This window comes from Gymnogyps californianus, chromosome 8 (assembly GCF_018139145.2).
Source record: "Gymnogyps californianus isolate 813 chromosome 8, ASM1813914v2, whole genome shotgun sequence".
Lineage (NCBI taxonomy): Eukaryota > Metazoa > Chordata > Aves > Accipitriformes > Cathartidae > Gymnogyps > Gymnogyps californianus.
Genome location: NC_059478.1, coordinates 20,168,594 through 20,188,674, shown reverse-complemented (window position 1 = coordinate 20,188,674; position 20,081 = coordinate 20,168,594). Strand labels below are relative to the sequence as shown.

At 42.1% G+C, this 20,081-nt stretch overlaps 1 protein-coding gene across 1 annotated transcript; it reads right to left on the bottom strand.

Annotated features, from left to right (window-relative positions):
- Window positions 1-2,781: 2,781 nt before the first annotated feature.
- On the bottom strand, window positions 2,782-15,498 carry MCOLN3 (mucolipin TRP cation channel 3). Its single transcript, XM_050900835.1, has 13 exons — window positions 15,256-15,498; window positions 13,265-13,432; window positions 12,572-12,725; window positions 12,000-12,084; window positions 11,823-11,919; window positions 11,120-11,219; window positions 8,987-9,099; window positions 8,757-8,906; window positions 6,684-6,785; window positions 6,450-6,572; window positions 5,696-5,902; window positions 5,197-5,326; window positions 2,782-3,475 (listed from the first exon to the last, which is right to left on the bottom strand). Exons 1-13 carry the CDS (start codon window positions 15,481-15,483, stop codon window positions 3,456-3,458), a joined length of 1,677 nt encoding a protein of 558 aa, XP_050756792.1. The 5' UTR covers window positions 15,484-15,498; the 3' UTR covers window positions 2,782-3,455.
- Between the last annotated feature and the right edge of the window lie 4,583 nt (window positions 15,499-20,081).

Sequence of the window (20,081 nt, the reverse complement as noted above, 5' to 3'; positions counted from 1 at the left end):
GAAATACTATCAGTGTTTTTCAGGCAACTCTTTGCAGAGTCCAGTGAGAATCAGAACAAAGGAACTCTCTTACCCCCACACACCTTCTTGAACAGCATTGAAAGCCCTGTTTTCCTTAGGATGGCATTTTTAAGCGTAATGAGTTTATCATCTGATGCCTTATCTGCTTCTTTGCTCTCCCCACCTGCATTTTACAGTTCTCTCTGTGCCTGCTTGATTGTATCAGCATAAAGATACCAATGTCTCCAGGATGCAGCTTTACGTGTGTTACTAGCATTGCTAATGTTGAGATCACTGATACTGTTGAAGTCACAAGGGTTTTTTTAGAATAAGATCATTGTCACACTTCTTGGCTCTGCAAGGCCATAACCAGCACATCATATATTGATATAAGATTAAAAAGCCCTGCCACACATGCAACAGCAGCAGCCACAGATCTCCTGGCAGAGCTGCACTTCATCTCAAATGCAGCCAGTAGGCTAGAAAACACAGCATTGACTGGCTTCTTCTCAGGTGAGCAAAATACTCAGGCAGATGAAGATCCTGAACACCAAGGATCAAGCAGGTCAGAAATCTGGACAGCACACACTTAGATTGCCAGCAGCACTACCAAGGCAAACAATACATTTTTGAGTGTCTGGTTTTCTTAAAAAACAAAATACAGATAGATATCAGATATGTAATACAAGCAGCATTTACTTTTCCAGCCAGGACTGGACATTTTGAGCAGGTGTAAGCTAGTAACCTTTCAGGGTACTGTTGTTCTTTCCCCTGGGTAACAGCCTGCGCCCATGGCCAGAAATACGCAATTGCTGCTTTGCTAACTTCATAAGCAATCGTCCCTTCTTTTCCTCCCACCCCATCCTATCCTTTGCTTTACACATCCTTCTACTTCTAGATAGCTGTCCCCTCTGGCTTCACACTGTGACCCTGCCCATTACTGTTTGGAGGCAAGCTGCCTTTCATCAACTCTTTCCTCCCCAAACCCACACAACTGCCAGCAATGCTAAATTAAAAGCTGCGTAGTCCAGCAGAAATAACAGAGCATGGTTTTCCACTGAATTTCTGCATCTCAGTTGATTGACTCTTTAGCTGTAGCACAAGCACGGGTCATTACTTAAAGACTCTAACAGGGATTTCACTGCCAAACAAACTTCACAGTGAAGTTTGCCCTTCAGGCACCAGAAACCAGTCTTCAGTGGAAGATTTCTCCTATTAGGAATTCAAAGAATCTATATACGATATCTTTTCCTGCTTTGGGGTCAGCCATTGTAGCTTTCCATGCCTTATGCTCATACTGCAGGCTTCTATTAATATGATTTCTCCCTGCTTCTATAAAACTTTGTAAGAATTTGATATTTTAGAGCTCTGTCAAATTTTGTTGAAATTTGTTGCCAGTTTCCTAAGTTAACAGTGATGAAGCATACGCTCTGCCCCATTTCTAAATGAAATCAAACTACTACTTGTCTTGTAACTGTATTGGCAAACAAAGTATTCCACAGCTGTTTACAAAATGCACCTGCATTTCAAGCAAATTATTAATCTTAGCTTTCTCTTAACTCTATTAAAAAGCCTTGCTAAGTCAGCCTTCTGCATTTCAGTGATCTTAAAGTGCTTGCCATCCTTGTCAGAATTCCTTGCACAAACTATTTTATACAAGTGATGTGCACATTATATAGTGTGTTCTTGAAGATCCATAAGAAGTTTAATGTGTCAACAGAAAACACGGTCACTTAATATTTGCTTTTCGAGGCAAGATTGCCTTGAATCTCTTTGAAAAGCTTCAAAAGTCTTCAATCTTAGGTGACTGTTGGCAGACAAGGACCTCAATACAGGAAACTTTCAGATACTGTGAATAATCTGTTCTCCCTACACCTTGCATTTGGTTTGCCTTTGCTGAATTTGAACTTCATGTAATGTACAGGAGCATTTTTACTGTAAGGTTTAATACTTGCTTATTTGTTTCTATGGCAAACTCCGAAATGCTGTTAAACAGAATCAACTGGGAACAGGTCCTCACCAGGGTCCACAAGAACTATCTTGACTACAAGAAATGCAAGTTCACATGTTCCACACACTGTTTCATGTCAGAAATTGCATATTGCTGTTAAAAAAAAAAAAAAAGCTCCTATATTAACCTGGCAACATATTTACTCTTAAGATGAATACTGACACACCCAATACTTACTGCAGCTGGAAATGTTTATTGTAGCGCATTTACAATGTGTAAACATTCAGACAGAACATGTTTAGTGTCCTCCACCTTAGTGCACAGCATTATACATTGTCACACATGGCTACAGGAATGTTGCTCACAAATGCAAGTTATCTAAAATACACTTCCCTTTGGTTTTCTATTCTGCTCCCAGAGTGAATAGACTATAGAAAATAAGGCATCCGTTAAATGGTGTCACAATCAACAAAGCATATAAACTAAGTTGTCAAAACTGAACTTTTGTACGATCTAATGTTTCAGACAGCCATTGACAGTACCAGGTTATTAGGTTGGTAGGAAACATCCAGTTTCTAAAGTGTGGAGATATATGACTCTCAGAGACGTATCTTCTGTGTATTTAACTTAGTTTAGACTTCAGGTTTACAGACTTGTGTACCAGAGGAAGATTTCAAATAAAAAAATAGATATTTTGAAAGTGCTTTTGTCTGACTCTTCCTTTAAAACCATAAGGTCAGCACACTGCGAAGCTGAAGACTGTAACTGATCCTACCCAGTGCTGGATATAAGAGAACATCTACGTTTCTCCACTCAGCTCACCCCTCAAACTTCAGTTCTGGCCTGGCATATCCCCAGCCTCTCTGAGAAGAGACTGCCTCTGACGTCAAGTGGTACTTATGTTTATAGAAATATTTGGTTTATGCTCTCAGCCATATTTGAATGGCTTGTGCATCAATTCACTGTAATGTCTCCAGAAACAAATTACACCAAATTTCATAGTTTTAGTTTATTTTTACTATGAGTACAGATAAACAAAAAATGCTGAGGGCTCTAGAGTGAGCTTTCGTTCATCCAGCGACGGGTCAGCCATAGCTAGATAATGCCTGCAGTACTGAGGGCTAGGCTGGTGTTCAAAGTTGCAGTTGTCCAGCACTACTACTACTTATAGTTGAAAGTTACTGCATTTCTAGTCTACTCACACAATCTAGCCAAGTCTCTGAACACAGACAGCTTTTTAATGCCCTTTGCATTGTAGCACAATTTAACTGAGGAAACAAATAGACAAAGCTAATAAAAAACCAAACCCCCAAACCCCCTGAACTAGCAGTGAGAGTGCCTAATCAGAAAGACTAAGTTTATCACAAGCTTCTGCCACAGGCTTACACTGTTTTTCGAGAAAAGCAAATTCAGGCTTTAGGTATAAGGTTTTCCACCAGCTCCACTGTCCAGTTCTTGCAATGTGTGCTGCTTTAAAGCCTCCATGATACACTCCCACAATCCATTAAATATGTTCATTACAACCTGTACAGGAGAAGGGGAAAAAGTTGTCAGGTGCATGCATCAAAATAATACTTTCATTGTACAAGGAGCCTTAAAAATGCATCTGAACTATTTAATTACTAATTTGACATACACTGGTAAGAAACTGCTATGAACTACCATAAAACATTTTGAACATGTGAAAGAATTAAGAGAAGCCTTGTGTGTCCTGTAGGACCATATGACTATTTAAGGAGCAGAAGCCATAGAACTGATAAAGCAACATCCCGCTCAAAATACTTATTTATCCCTACAGATCATTTGTTTCAAAGTAAAACCAGAAGGCCACAGTACAGAGCTGATGTCCAGTACTGCAACTGCAAAGTCAGTCCCTGGACTAGCTTCTACAGAAAGAAACACACTATTTCCAGGAAAAAAACCAGTTTGTAACACTAACATGCATGGTATGAGGCAGGCATGTGGATCAAGACATTTGGCACCAGGATAAAATCATTAAAGAGTAGGTAATCCATTTAGAAAACAAGGCTCTGAAACAAGGCACTTAAATGCCTACAGCTCCGTTCGAGTCCAGCGTGCTGCTGGCTGCCCAACACTCCTAAAAAACAAGTTGCTTGAGAGTAACCAAGTTTTCCTTTTCGAATGCTCTTCTAGAGTCCTGATCCCCGCCTCACAGTTCGTGGGAAAAGTATTACATCCCCGCCCTGTCCTGCCTCACGTTGGGTTTCTTGTCGGTTAAACTGAGGTGTGCGTGCAGAAAAGGAAATATTAACGTGTCCTTGCCCTTTACCCAGGGGCAAGATGCCCTGCTCTGCTTCATCCCACACTTTCATCTCCAGTAAGGCTCTGGACTGGCTCACTGCAGGCTCTGTTGTCTCCCTGCTCTGAAATATGTCCCCCATCTCCTCCCCCTCATAAATATATTCTATCTATCTGGCATATAACCATATAGCACACCAGAAAAGCCCAATACCATGGAGCTGCAAACACCTTTGATCTTTTTAATCAAGCTGCAAATATTTTAAGGCTCCCCCACCAAGGGACCCTTCAGCAAGCAAGACTCAGAGTTGCTGCCAGCCAGGTTAAATATAAACCACATATCCTGCAATCAGTATTCCTGAAGAAACAAAACTTCAAATAACTGAAGCATTAAGCTCTCCATAGTGGAAGTTAGGCAATGCTTTTCCAAGTGCTGTGATAGTATCTTAAACTGCATGCTGTCTTAAAACCTTGTCAAGCTGATTTTCTCCCTAAGTTTCAGGCCTGTTACCGTTTAAGTTAGGACACCTTACTGCACAAGGTATCATTAAAAAGTGGATAAGAAGACACTGAAGGAGTTCTGTAAGTCCTGCCTATTGCAGTGAGTACAGGAAATGTTAATGCTTGCACATTATACATACAGGGTTCCCAAGTTACTGTATATATTATCTAACTTTCTGTACTATTTTTCCTGTGTTAAGTGATTCTTAATTTAAAAGTTCCCTCACCTCTCCTAAGGAGTTTGTTGGCTGCAGACATTTCACTAAAGTGCTCCATTCTAGAGCATTAGAAATAGTTTGCGATTTTTGTGGGGTTTTTTTCCCCTCCACCCACAAAAATTTAAGTACTCTTCATAAACATTATACCAGGAACACTTCGTGGTGTGTTGCTTTTGCATATGTATATAATATATATATTAACATATATGTATATATAACATATGTATATAACATATATTAATGTATAATTTTAATGTACGTACATACCGTTACAACAACAGAAGAGAGATGCAGAACTCTCCTCCTCTAACCTGTACCTGCCAGAGTTTGGTAAGTCTTTGCACTGTGATATAAATCTCTGAAGTTCTGTCTCTGGAAAGCCATCTTGCTGGTAGTGCTAAAAATTGATATTTAGTTAAACATTTAACAAGGCTAAAACATACAATGACCCAAATCCTCCCCAGACCACTTTTCAGACATTGGTGAAGTCTGAAACTAGAAAATTCACAGAACCGAACATGAAATTACTGCTTTTTAGTAGATATTTAGCTTCCATTGGAGCAGGAAATCAGACAGGCTTGTAAGAAACCTAAAGTAGGGAGGGATTAAAAATCTCTCGTCATCACTCTACACCCTCAAAAGTAGCCATTATATTTATTCTTTAAATTGGCATGCACTGCAAGTCAAAATACCGAGGGAGATGAGAGTCTCGATAGCACCAATCTTGCATTTTTATTCCAAAGGAAGAGTAAGAGTCCATGCTTACCTTGACAGTTTCATATGTATCTGTAATGAGTGCAATGAAGAGACTCAGCACCATATAGATGAACAGACTGATGAAGGAGTAGAGGTAGATCCTACTGAATAACCAAACCAAGTAACTTTTCTGCTGCATTTTTGCAAAGGTGGCAAACATGTCATCTCCATTGATCAATGAAAAAAGGCATTCAGAAACCACGTTCAGAGAGCGAAACTAGAGAGGAGGGAAGAAGACAAGGACATCCATCGCTGCTTTATTTGGATCCAAAGACTTTACACAACAGAAGAAGATACACAGCTGATACCTGGCTGCCTCAAATCTCTTTGTACACCCAGGGTATGACAAGGTGCAAACAGTAAAACATTTGAGGAATGAGCAAAGTTTGTCGCCTCCTGTACACATACACATTCAATTCAGATAAGCCAATTTCACTTTTAGAAGGGATAAGGATAAAGTGTCCAAAGGTTTGGTCTGACACTGGTGCTCTGCAAGATGAAAATTATTTCTCAAAATACCAGCATGTGATTGGGAGTCACGGCAGCTTCCACTTCTGACTCGGAGCTTTCATAACTCGAGGAAAGGCTGATTGAGTCATGGAAGTCAGACTCCTCAAACAGAGCAGCATCATGTTGAAGATGCACTATTTTTATATTAAGGGAAGCCTTGACATGGAAACTTAGAAGACAACAGTAGTAATCTCTCATTTGTTTGGAATCTATTCTGTTATTCAAGTTGTCTTTTTTCATGTTAAGTATATCACCTTCACATGGTATGGTCCCAGTACAATCCATCCACAGAAACAATAGCCCAGGTAGATCATAGCAGCACAACAGCAGAACCTCATTACGTTGGGTAATGCTGCTCGCAGTGTTAGGATGAGAAGCTGCACAAAGCAATGCAAACAGTTAGAATTCAACCAGGCATTTCTTCCAGTCCTCTTATAGCAACAAACAGAATAAATACCAACAGCACGAAGATCCCAGGAGATCCTTACATTATACTTCTGAAAGAAACCTAGGTAGCGAATAACTCCAAGCCACACAAGCATAGTGGATGTTCCTAGGAGTATGCTACAGACATCGTAACTTGTCAGACTCTAAAAAAAAGAAGAAAGAAAGAAAAAAATCAAGTACTATAACAACCGACAGGTTCTAAATTGCAATTCTCATTACTACAAAGATCTGTCAAGAAACATTGTTTTCCTTGACAATCTCTCCCATTAAAAATTAGTTTGGTGCAATATGCATTAGAGAGCAGAAGTCCCACCAAAGAGCAAGGGCACTTTCAAGTGTAACTCATTTCACATGCCTTTACGTACGGCTGTTTGTAAAAGAGATTCTGACAAGACAGGCTTCATTTGCAAGGCCAAGAGCGCGGCTGCACCGCAGGTCCAGAGACACCCCCTCTGTACCTGGCTCACTAAGACCTGCAGAGTGGCACTGCAAGCATTTTTATGCTGCTTCCAGACCTGCAGCAACTGCTTCTGGAATCTGCACCGACAGATTCCCCAGAGCAGCTTGGGAATCTCTCCACTGCATCCCAATGGACAGTGTAGATGTGACTTTAGAACCGCAGAGCAAAGAAGGTTCTTCTAGTATGCAGGCAAATCAGTTTTTAAAAAATAGCATGACTTTTCAGCAGAGCTCAGATAAATACTAAGGAGGATCTTGTTAGGTAGCTGGGAACTGTGAGGTGTAGAAAGCTATCAAGGAGAAGGCTAATTAGCTTCTAATTAACTCTAACCGGAACTTCATTTATATTTTATTGGCAGTTCACTGTTTTTTTCCACCTATATATACTGGCCTGTTTTCATCCAAGTTAGCATATACCCTGTGCCCTGAACTGCAGCTCTACTCTGAAATGGATCATGACAGCTTACTTGAATAAGAAGTTTTCACTATTTTCTGTTTTTATTTCTCTAAGAGTTGGCTAATCTTTTATATTACCATAATTCATTTACAGCTTGACAAAAAACAAATTTAGGCTACTTTAATGTGAACTTGTTATTCAGCCATTAACTTTCACACAGTAACACTGAACAAGGTCTTGCTATTATGGTCCACAGGCTTGAAAAATGAAGTGAAATGTACCTGTAGAGAAGAGTTTTAGTAAAATACTCTCTTAGAAAAGAAACATATGTAAATAGATGTATTTTTATATATAAGATACCAGAATCCCAAATGCAAGATCTTACTCCAATCTTGTTCTTGTCTTCGCTTCTCCCAAAGCAGGATGGAGTTATCTCTTATGTTAGCCAACTTCCTCATAGCTTCTTTCTACTCCTAAGAACTGAGTTTCTAGTTCCTAAGGTAAGATAGGGCAATTTGTACAGGGGGTTTATGATAGTCAAGCTGTCACCAGATGGATTTCAGACCCATCCTTTCATCACTACTGTCCAAAGTCTGTTGTGTTGCAATGTCACAATTCAAAGCCTGCTACAGATTTGGTGAAGAGCAACATTATCTGAATATTAGAGTGCTTCAGGATAGCATATTGTAGTAATTTTTCTTCCCTAATTCTGGCTGCACATAATATAGAAAAAAAAAACTTTTAAAAACATATCAAGTTTATTTTAGAAATTGAAGGCCTAGAACCTGGCTGTGGCTGACTTATGTACATGCTGGAAACCAGAAGCTGGGAAAGTAGCAAAGTGATATTTAAGGAGTGAGTCTCTGTGCTAGTTAACAGCTGCACTGTTAAATGGGGAACAGAAAGTTAAATGCTAACTTTAAAAAAATCCATCAAATAAGCAAATATAAGTGGTCCTAAATGGAGAAGAGAGGAATTCAACTGTCTTAACTTTCAGAGATTAAGTTCATTGTATTCCTTGGAGTCACAAAGGAGCAAAGATAATTAGAAACATAATATCTAGTGATATTTGGAGTTTTTAAGTCTCGCAACTGGGAACAACACATCTCAGTTATAATTCCAGAGGAGAACATAGAGTTTTAAAATTTCATGCCACTCAGAATCAAGTATAGCCAGCCTAAAGTCCTCCAAGAGATTTAAACCTAGCTGGGACAGAAACAATCAGTTTTGCTTCCACCTGACACTTTAAAAAGGTTACCTTGGCTTGTATCTCCATCTTTAGAGTTGATCCAACAATAGTTAAGACATCGCTAACCATAATCAGGATGTACCATCCGTTGACAAATTCCATTTGATCACTGAAAGATACTTCTTTCTTATAATAATATAGGAAAAAGCTTACAAATTCCTAGGGGAAAGGAGGAAAGAAAAAAGTTAATCAGACTTACACAAGACATGAAGACTTTCTAAGGAAAGAGTTATACCCACTCTTTGGAGCTGAATTCCTTTAACCACTGATCGTGTGCAAAGGATCAATGAGGCCAGACAAGTCAATATAACAAAAGCATCGAAGATCATCATGTAATGAGTGTTCTTCTGTACTGCAAGAACAAAAATGTACATGTTTATAATCAGATGCATTTCATCTTGTTGACCATCTGGAGTATTGAAGAAAGAATCAAATTTTGATGTTAACTATGTTTATACAACTGAATTAAGAAAAATCTTAGTGTTTTTCCCACAAAAGTTTATCATCTGACATATTTTCACAAGAGACACAAGTGCATCTGCACTACAGATACTACTTCAGTTAATTTAGGAAGGTTGATGATACCACATCAAAAATATACCAGAGCACGAGTGCTTCTTACAGCCCTGCAGAATTAGAGGTGGGAGTTGTCCATTTTACAAGCACTGGAATGGCCTTTGGAGTGACAGAACTTGTCAAAAAAAAAGACATCCCAGGAACTTTACAGTACGTATCTTCTCTTCCAGACCAGTATTTGACTATATCAGATAGGTTTTCTGTCCTAGAGCAGTGCAGATAATTTGCACTGCTGCTCAGCTAGCTAAGACCAACATTGAGCTAGACACGAGTTCTCCATCTCTTACGTTACTAAAATTCACATTCTTGATCAACTAAGGTCAAATTTTGCACCAAATCTACCACTAGACCTCTTTTTGGTTTTTATACCTATCACGCAGCTGAAACTAGATGAGATAGTGTAAAGATTAGATTTTTAATGCTAAAAGAGTGGTTGTTTGAGAAAAAGATTGAAACAAATTAATGCTAAATTTGCAAGAAGATGCAGCAATTCTCCAAAATGGGATACTGAAGTTCTAGTTGACTTCACAAACTGCACTACTCAGAAAAAGCCCACCTAATTCTTGCTTATACCAAAGTCATTAACACATGTACTGTTGCCATTTAAGTTGGTTTTGCAGCATAGTCCAGAACAGCAACAACTAGTTATCATCCAATTGCAATCATTACCTTTGCATTTTTCCTTGGCTTTCAGAAAATAATACGGGGTACTCCAGGAGATGATTTTTAAAACTGTTACAGAGGCAATCTACGTAGGTATCAATGGATTATTACAGAAGCCTGGTATCAAAACCTTCTTGTACTGCTGCACTAGCAATCTGTTAGAGGTAGCATGCCATCTGGTGTGCATTTGTAACATAGCAGCTAGCAAAGCTAGTTGATAAAGAGTGTTTAGTGGAATATGCGTTTGCGTAAGTGGTGTGTTTTGTACTCTGTGATGCATTTCATTAAATTCCCCAAAATTAATTCCAATCTGGATCTTTAAAAAAAAACCTTCTCTTTTTTCACTACCAGCTCTTCATTTGCTAATGTAGGCGTAGCGAAGGGGAAAGTGGCAAAGTAGAAAAATGGACCCGATTCATCCTATTGCTTACTTCAGCAAAAAATTAAAAAGTAAGTGGAATTTAGAGTCCTGGAAAGCTTCTGACTTTCAAAGAGATTATTTTCTCTAATCAAAAAAGATCTCAGACAATGTTTTGACCAGGCCCAATAGCTGCCAACAGAGGGTGCTCTTGTGAGTAACTATTTAAGATAATTTAACCATACTGTGCATCTCAGTTACACCCAAATACATGCCAAACAACATTTAAGCAGCAGTAAGAAGTGTTTCCAGCCATTCCACTCTAGCAAGCCTTAGCAACAGTGCTTCCTTATCTTTCCTGGTGCTAAGTCCTGAAATAAGAGTGAATCAGTTTCAACTTTCCACCACTATCATGTGTCCTTCTGTTGCCTGGTGCTAGAAGAACGGTTCACGGCTTTACCTTAAGGAATGAGCAGCATAAGTTCAGTAGCCAAAGCTAGAAGGATGCACAGTGAGGTGTGGAAAAATTTTGGTTTGACTGTATCAATGGAGCAAGGTTTGAGAACTGCTAAGGAAAGTAATGGTGTGGCTGGCTTCCCAGGATTTCAGATCTGAGGCTGAAGAACAACAGTTCCTTAGAAAATCAGGATTTAGAGCACACCAACTTGAGAATGCATGTCAATAGTGCCTCATCTTTTAATAAAAAGGTTAACAAACATTGTGCTAGTGTGGCAAAATTTTAGCATGAAAATTTGAACACATTTATGTCACTTACTTGATCCAGAAACATGCCAGTCTTTACATTCCCTGATTGCTATGTCGTTGTCTAGACTTATTTTAATTCTTCCACTATGTGCTTTATTATCAAACACTATCTGTATTAACAAAAAAAAAAAAAAAGTGCATGTCTTTTTAAAGTTAAACTATTACAGATGTAGCACACTGTATTGCTAAGCTTGCATAATGATTCAGAATAATTCTCCTAGGGGAGAAGTTACGGAAGTTGTGTAAGCTTAAGGTAATTCCAGTTTATTCAAATAAATGCTGTCAAAGTGAAAGACAAATCCGGTGAACCACGTATTTGCCACAAATTGTTTGATCAACTAGATACTAGGTGAAATTCTTTTAAACTACAGGCTCATTCCTCTATGATCTGAAAACAACCTTTCCTAGAAGCATCTCTCTAAAAACGTTTACGTTTTTGTTATACTTCAGATGCATTAGAGCACAAAAGGCTGTAAGCCAAGCAAGTGCTTCAGGACCACGTCACGAGCACTCATAGCTTAACCTCCCACAGTCACACCTGGCGGTTATTTACAGGGTACACGAAGCTATGACAGAGTAATCCAGACACCACTGGGGACCAGTCAGCGGTGCCCAACACTCTTCAGAAAACATCTGCACTGACTGTGTACGGTAAACCAGCAAGAACAATTTCTCGTTTTGAACAGAAAGACATGTGGCAGGCTTCCACGTACCGTCAGAGTGAAATCGTAACAGTCAGGGAGCTCGTGGTGACGAACAGTCTGGAGGTTGATTGCCTTCAGATTGAACATGAGCTGCACCGTCACCAGTCTGCAATAGAGCTTCGTATTAGCTTTTCACAGGGAAAATACATGAATACCCCAATACAGGAGGTGCTGATTCCCCCTCACCTGTGGAAATCCAGAGTGAAATTCAAATTGTGCTTTCCCACTGTTGTGTTGTCTAACGGCACCATTGGCTCAATGTACAAGCAGTCTGCAATGGATAAATACTCACAACAATATGTCATGGGTTATCACGCTCTTCAACTGTAATCTGCCTTTCCCACTCCCGAGGCTGTAAAGAGCTGTTGACTATACCAGACAAGATAGCACGCTTAAGTGAGGAGTTATTTGGGAAGCTAGTTGACAAATACATTGGCTTCCCTGAACACCAGCCACGTTATTCATCATGAATTCACAGGGAAGGCTCCTGAGATTAGCCCAAAATACTTGTATTAAATGGCCATCAGTGCTAACGGCTCATCACTTGTTTTGTGGCAGTAGACATAAAAGACTGTTACCTTGGAGGTGAGGGCTAGAGGTTAGTTACACAGTAGTTTTCTCACCAGTTTTGGCTGGTAGTAAGTTCAATACAGATCACGTGACAGGACTATACGGTACTGTGGGGTTTTTTTAAGAATTTATCATAAATGTAGGGTCCCTCCTCCCAAAGAACTGATACAATAGATTAGGTTCATCACCAGTCACAATCTCTGGGTCTATATCAAAGGTGTCGTTTCCAGGACAGATAGTTCCTCGCTTGTAGAACTGCTGACACACGGCCAGAGCTGTCTCTTCTGCTCCCTTCTTCTCATAAGCATGGTTTCCAACAGAGATGTTGGGCAGCTGTAAGTACTAAAGTTGAGAACAGACAAACCAACTTAGACGGCACCAAAACTGTTAGTCTCGGAGGAAAAAAAAACAAAAAACCCACAAACCCAGAAGTGTTTGGATCTGTGCCATAACCCATCTTTTTTATTTAAAAGGTCACCTAAAGAACTCAGAAACCTACACCACACTACAGCTGAGTCCTCAAATACTTTAAGGTATTTGACAAAAACAGTGGGTGCAGGATTTGCATCTAAAATACTTTTGGCTTATTATTTTTTTCTCTTCACAATCCTTACTAGAAAGCCTAATTTGTTACTTGCAAAGAACTCTGGCTCAAATCCAAGGACTACATTTAGTGCAGAATTAGTATACTGATTAGCTTTAAGGGTGTCGCCACAAGTACAATGTTCTGGCAATCACCGAAAACCTAAAGGAGTCGACACTCTAGTCTTAAGCAACTGGCACAGAAGTTCAATTTCAGACACCATCAGGGAAGGTAGAAGAAGAAAAGGCACCCCGGTAAAGAGCACATATATTGTATACATTGCAGCAACAATCCTTACCTGGTTTATTGCAAAGAATATCTGGTCATAGACATCTGTTTGTGTGTATACAGCATAGGTATCATCCATTCTGTCCATGTATCCTTTCAAGAAGAGATGTTTGAATGCAACAGTGTTCTCTTCTTTGAAGGCAACCACCATTTGATTGCTCAATCCAAAAATCACCAGCTGAAAAAGACATTTATATTTCCTGTTCAAAGACAAAGTTGGCTTCTGGATTAACATACGAATCCTGTCCTACAAACAGCCACTCTTTCGTCACGCTGGTAGACACAGCAGTTACACGCAGGCTACTCCATTTCACAGCTGGTCAAAAGAAAGTTTGTCTTCAGGAAAAAATGAGTTTCAAGAATGTTCCTTCAACATGTTTACCAGCATCGTGGCCAAGGACTCGCATTTTTACAAAGAAAAGGATACCATCTCAAATTCAAGCTACCCATATACTGTTACACATGCTTTGTTAGTTCAGCCTGACATTAATATGACTTGCCTTGGGGAATATCAGTGTACGTCAGCCAAAAAGGCAGGACAGGACTTAACCAGACCCCACTTTGAAGTCCTTACTCCAGGGCAGAAAAGGCAAATTGAGGACAACTCAGAAAAACAAACATCCCTCCCTCAGGTTTGGGTGAAAGGTGCTTTGAGAATAACTGATCAAAACTGTGCTTGTAACAGGATAACCTCTGAAGCTGTTAAAAAATATATTGTAATTGTTCATGAAAAGTTAGCATAAAACCCTGCTAGCTACTATCCAGGCTGGAAAACGTTTCTAGAAGAATGTGATGTATTGTTTGTGGGAGCTCGCAATTCTCTTTAGCAACTATTGTTTCAAATCTAGTGTCAGGAGTATTGTGAAGAAACTCATCAGAGATAAGTCTGAACCAGTAGTCTACAGGTTGATTTTATGACCACAATACAAACTGGATATGTAGGTTTTGATAAGGATAACTCAGTTACAGAGATACTAAAATGCTCTGTGGGCAAGCTCAGTGTGCTAGGCACACAGGAATACACCAGCAAATCAACAGTGCTAAGATTGAATTACCTACTGGCAGATTTTCTTTGAAAAGGCTAAATCAGCATTAGCTTCTTTCTTATTTAGGTTCTTCCACCATCAAATTTTATTTTTAATTGCAAAATGGGACAGATGACAATCAGAGGATGGTGATACATTTCAAACTAAAGCAGTAAGTAAGGGATACAAACATACTGCCAGATGTATAGCAAAAGAATTATTATTCCTGCAGTTTGTCCCATCATTCATGCAACTGTGGAAAACATTCTTCTCCGTACTTGTATTGTCATAGCACTGACACCACCATAAAAGTAAATCACATGCAGGCAACGCTGAAGGATCATCATCTGAGGTGTTAGAAAGATTTTATGAAAGACCTTCCTCCTCCTTAACCACAAAACTTTGAGACAAACAGTTGTGTTTCAGCAGCAGATAAATGTGTTACATGAAATCTGTGGTGCAAGGCTGGGTGAGAGGAAAAGTGGGGTAAAATTTCTGTTTTTTTCAATACAACAGTTTATATACCATACACAAGGCATAAGCAAACATCATGAAAAAGCTACCAATTTCAGTTCTTATCACTGTGATACTGAAACACAAGCGACTGTTCCTTCCCTCAGACACAAACACACTAAGAGTGAAGAAGGTATTGGGGGGAACAGATGTGTAAGGATGCCATCCTTGGGTGGGGGCAGGAAGGGAAAGAAAAAAAAAAAAGTAAAGTAAAAAGTAAAGTAGAGCCCTTAAACATGGTTCCTTTCACCTCCACTCTTAGGAAAGCTATCTTTCAGTCAATGGTTTTAGGAGAAAATTATGCCATCTGAGATCTAAGCTACACACATATATGTAAGAAAGATAGTTTTGCAGTCTGTCCTCTCCCTGTCTCTGCACCATACCAAGAACAGCATTTGTCACCTGCACTCCTTATTTGAATTCCCATGGGCTAAGAAGAGTCCCTGCTTCCCTAGTTACTTACCTGAATAGTAACCATTGCTATTTTGAGTAGCTGAATCCCAAGTTTCCAAGGTTTCCTGCCCCGGGCCCAGAATTTCTCACATGGGTTCATGAAGAAGAATTTTAACTTCCTTCTAAGCTGGTCTTCCAAAAGGCCCTCCTGTGATACTGACAGGTGTCGTTTGTAGCTGCAAAGATTTGCATCATCGTGACCACTGCAGCTGCTCACAGCCACTTCAGGATTTTCCATTTCTGAAATGAAAAGAAGTCCATGTCAGCTGGAAAACATGCAAGCATGAATACAGTAGCGTCAGATCAGTCTGCACTGACAACCTGGACCCCAAAGATGGTTATCTTCTGTGAAAGGCACTTGCACATTACACTGAATTTAAGACCTTCCTCATAATATTGCTCATGTTCTGCAGAACCCAAAGAAAAGTTTGGGCAAGCTCTTAAATTTGCAGATAGGCTGTCAGGACATTTATCTAGTAGCGGAATTTCTGTCCCTTTGGAATTATGGAGTCACTTGCTGAAAACTTCTTCCTCTCTCACGTGCCAACAACATCATATATGCAAGACATCCTGACTCATTTCCTTCTGTGTCCAGAAGAGTACCAAAAGCCTCTCATGAGCATTCACTCTTCTGGAAAACTTACCTACTTCTGTAGCTAGTATTTTCCACTGCTGTCAGCCTGCTGTCCAGTCCTTGAAAGAAATGGAATTTTCAAGACACACAGTGTTTTTCTTAGACATCAGTATTAGCATCGTTCGCTCTTGGAAATGGAGACCCAGCATGCCAAATTGAAATTCAGACAAACTACCTGAGCACATCAACTTGTCATTTAGCAAGATTATATCTATTTCTTCAGCCATAAAAGACTGAATGCAAACCGATGGTGATCATGAACCAGATAAAAAGGGCAAAAGGTAATTGTATTCAAGCATCATGATTAGCCAAAGAGGCTCACATTTTAGATGAGTATGAGGGGAAAGATCAGAAGAGAACCTTATAAACACAGTTTGAGACGTTACTCTCTATAGCATTCAACATGTTTAGATGTTAATCTGTTACTAACTTTACTGACTCCCAAACATTTTATAAATGCTTTATAAAGTACTTAAGAGGTAGCCAGGAATATTTATTTCAGATAAAAGATTGTTGACATTAAGAACAGAGGAGACAGCCTAGGTTGTCAATAAATTTAAAGATGTGCTTTATTAGACAAATTATTTTTAATTTGCATAAGAAGCGTTTCTTATATAACTCAAACAAAAAATCATCACCAAGATTAATTTTTAAAAATGCATAGATCACATTCACTCTCCTCAAGCAGCCGTTGCACACACCAGAACACAAGTCTGCTTTCAGATATGATTCAAGACCTTCAATTTCCGTCAGAGAGCGCAAGAAAAGTTTTGAATCAGCAGTTTAACACTAAGAATAGGGCCATAAATAGGCTTACAAAAAAGAAAATCAGCTCCTGTTTTATCAGGTCTCCATTGTCCTGCGGGATACAGTATGCCACAGCTTCCACTCATCTTTCTTACAGCTGATCAATCATTTCTAAGTTAAGCCCTACTCTGATACTGCAGTATTCCTGTCAATGAGCCGAGGTATCTGCTTGAGAAGATGTTCCAGACAAACATAACACACAGGCAGTATTTTCTCATTAACCTGCGCAGAGACAGCGTGGGCTGCGCCCACGGGCTCCACAGCGGAGGGTGTCACAGCAGCCGGCGCCGAGCGGGCAGTCCCCTTGCCACAGCGCGGCCACTGCCCGCTGCAGCCTCTCTCCCGAGCCATTACAAACCGTTCACAAACACACAGCTGGTTAGGACTCGCACAGCCTTTCAGGTCGCACAGGGGGACCGACGCGGGCCTCTCCTCCCCTCTGCAGGGCGCCGGCCATTCCCCGGGAGCCGCCGCCGCCGCTGGCCTCGCCCGCGTCCCCGGCGCCGGCGGAACGCGGCAGCCCCCTGCCCCTCCCGGGCTCGGCGTGGCCCGGCTGGGCGCTGATTTACCGTGGCATCCCAAAGGCAAAAGCTGGAGGCCGGGGGCGCACCCCCCGCCCCGCCCGGCACCGCTTCGTGCTTGTAAAGAAAAGGCTTCAGCATACCTGCCCGCTGGGTCGTGTTAGTGCCGCGAAGGTCCGGCTGCTCCCTGGCCTCCCGCCCAGGCAGGCAGCGGGGCCGGGGGCTGCCGGCACCGCGGGGGCCGCCGTGGGAGCGCGGCGCCCGGAGCCCGCTGCCGGCAGCCAGGCCGCCGCTCCCGCTCCCGCGCCCTCCCGGCCGGCGCGGCTCCGCAGGGGGCAGAGCTGGGGGGCCTCCGCCAGCCCGCCCCAGCCTCGGGGGCTGCGCTGCGCTGGGCTGGGCTGGGCTGGGCTGCGCACACAGGCACAGCCGGCGTCTGTCACCTTCTGCTTCGCATCTCCCTCCTGCCGCACGTGACTGACGGCTCCCTACGCTGTATATACTTGCTATAGGATGGTAACGCCGTCTCCAGATTTATCAACTTAGGCTTCTGCGTCAGGAGAAAAAAAAAGGTAACGCTTATGTTGTAATTAGCTGTGTCCCATCTGTAATAAAAAAACCCTTTCAGGTCATAGAATCGTAGTGATGAAGGGCAGCCAGTGGTACAGTGAACTAAGTGGAATGACTGACATGCTTAAGTCATTCCACTTACATGCAATGACTGACATGCTGAAGTCATTCCACTTACATGCAATTAAGCCATTAAAGTTATTAACTGGACTTCAAAGAAACCGTCTCCTGTCCTGGGTCTTGGCCAGTTTCACCGCACTGCAGAAACGATCACTTTGGGGTTGCTGCCTGACGGGAGGCAGTGCCCGGGATAAAGCCCGCGTTATGATAACTGCGTCCGGTCACCAGCTGCCTCATTTGCGCTGCAAGTACCCATGTGAGCACTGGTGTAAAAAGAGAAGGTAAAATCAGGACAAGGCAAAACCAAGGAGAGTAGCAGGCATTTTAAGAGAGGGAATTTCCTGGCTGTAGAGAGAGAAATGGAAGACAGCAAGGATCCCTCCTGCCTACCATGAGGTGGGTGGATGGTCCTTGGAGTGCCACCAAGGACCAGCACTGGGTGCTCCACAAACACAGAGGGAAAGATACTCCGGGGGAAAGCAAACTAAATTATTTTTATGCATCAAAAATATGAAAGATATGGAATACAAATCCTCACATTACCAAATCGCATCGAATCACCTAAACCTCCTTCCCAGCTGGAGACGCCCCCAGCACTGCCCGGCAGCTAATGGCGAGGAGATGCTGGGGCGGGGGGAGCGTGGGTGGCTTGTCTGCAGAGGTAGCTGCCACTGGCTGCCGCCTACAGACCCCATCATGCTCTGCTCCCCACTTACCCTAGGAGGCGGCAAGCCTCCCGCGCACAGCATGCTGGGACGTGTAGTTTTTATCTGAGCACCCGCTTTCCTGCGAGGCCCTCCCAATAGCGGCTTCCCCTTGCGGGGGCGGGTTTGAAAAGCAGAGCGCTGATTGCCTGTCGGAAGCGTCAATCCTGGCCCGCCCCGTTGCCCTGACAACTCCGCGGCGCCAGGGACGCGGCGGAGCCGGTGCCGCGCAGGTAGGGGCGGCCGGGCGGGAAGCGGCGAGGCGCGGCCGGCGGGCGAAGGGGACCCCGCAACGCGAGGAAGCGGCCCCGCTGCGCTAGCGGAAACGGGTGAAGAATGACAGGCTTGAGAGCACGGGCAGCAGCCGACAGGGAATAACCGTTGCGCCGGGCCGAGGCGCGGAGCCCGCGGCCTGCTCCGGGCGACCGAGACCGCCTCAGCCGCCTCTTTCACCGCGTAACCTGCCAGCGGGCTCGGCGCCTTCCTCTGCCCCCTGCTCTGTGGGAGGGGAAGGGCCCGGCGGGCCCTCGGGAGTGGCTGTGCCAAAGGCTGGAGCGGTGCTAGTGAGCGGCGCCGGGCGGCTGCAAACCCTCCCCTCAACGTGGAGCGAAGCCGCCGCAGCCCCGCCGGCAGGACCCCTGTGCTTCTGCAAATGACCTGGAAATTCATCCCCCCGTGCCAGTCTCAGTACATGACTTTGTTCCAGCAACCTAGCTCTCACATTTCAAAGATGAGACGATTATTTTTCTTACCTTTGCTTAAAAAAAAAAAAATGGATAGAGTCTTACCTAGGGTAAATCTTTACAATATAACATTGCTGGTTTAAAAGTCATAACAAGGCAACATATGCTACTGTTTGCTTCCTGACAGGATCATGTTATGACAACTTATTAACTACTGAAGTACCGACCAAATTGTTAATAAATTTTAGTAACGTAGACCTGCTGTACTGGCTCACACCAGAAGTTCTGTCTGGGCCAGTAAGAGCCTGGACAAGATTATAATAAATCCATACTTCCACTCTTTGCACCTTTTTTTCTTGGATTTATGGCTTCATTTCTATAGCCAGAGGTGGTATTATTTTTAGTGGCCCTCAATTTTTCAGCAGTCAATTTGCCCTGTTACTTTTTGAAATTGTGCACTTTTGGCAGCTATCCTGTCCACAGGCAGTACGCTCCATAATTCAACTACCTATTGTGCAATGAAATACTTCTGCACTCCTTTTGTTTGTTTTCAGTCTGTCCCTTGGTAAGCTCATGTGATGCCAGCTAGATCTTGTATTACGAAAGACCATGAATAATCATCCCCTAGTCACTTTCTCCATGCCTGTCATGATGTTATTGACTTCTATCATAGTCTCTTCAGTCCAGGCTAAAAAGAATCATAGTTTATTCCTAGTACAAAATATGTTCCGTATCTTCAATCATCCACGTTATACCTTTTCCAATTCTATTCTATTTCTCTTTGAATGGAAGAAAGGAGA

Coding starts and splice junctions, on each gene's coding strand:
- MCOLN3 (XM_050900835.1), bottom strand. CDS start 15,483: ATGGAAAATCCTGAAGTGGCTGTGAGCAGCTGCAGTGGTCACGATGAT. Junction 12,085..12,571: donor AGACCCAGAGATTGTGACTG/GTGATGAACCTA, acceptor TATCCATTGCAG/ACTGCTTGTACATTGAGCCA. Junction 5,903..6,449: donor TGGGACCATACCATGTGAAG/GTGATATACTTA, acceptor CCTCCTCTCTAG/TTTCGCTCTCTGAACGTGGT.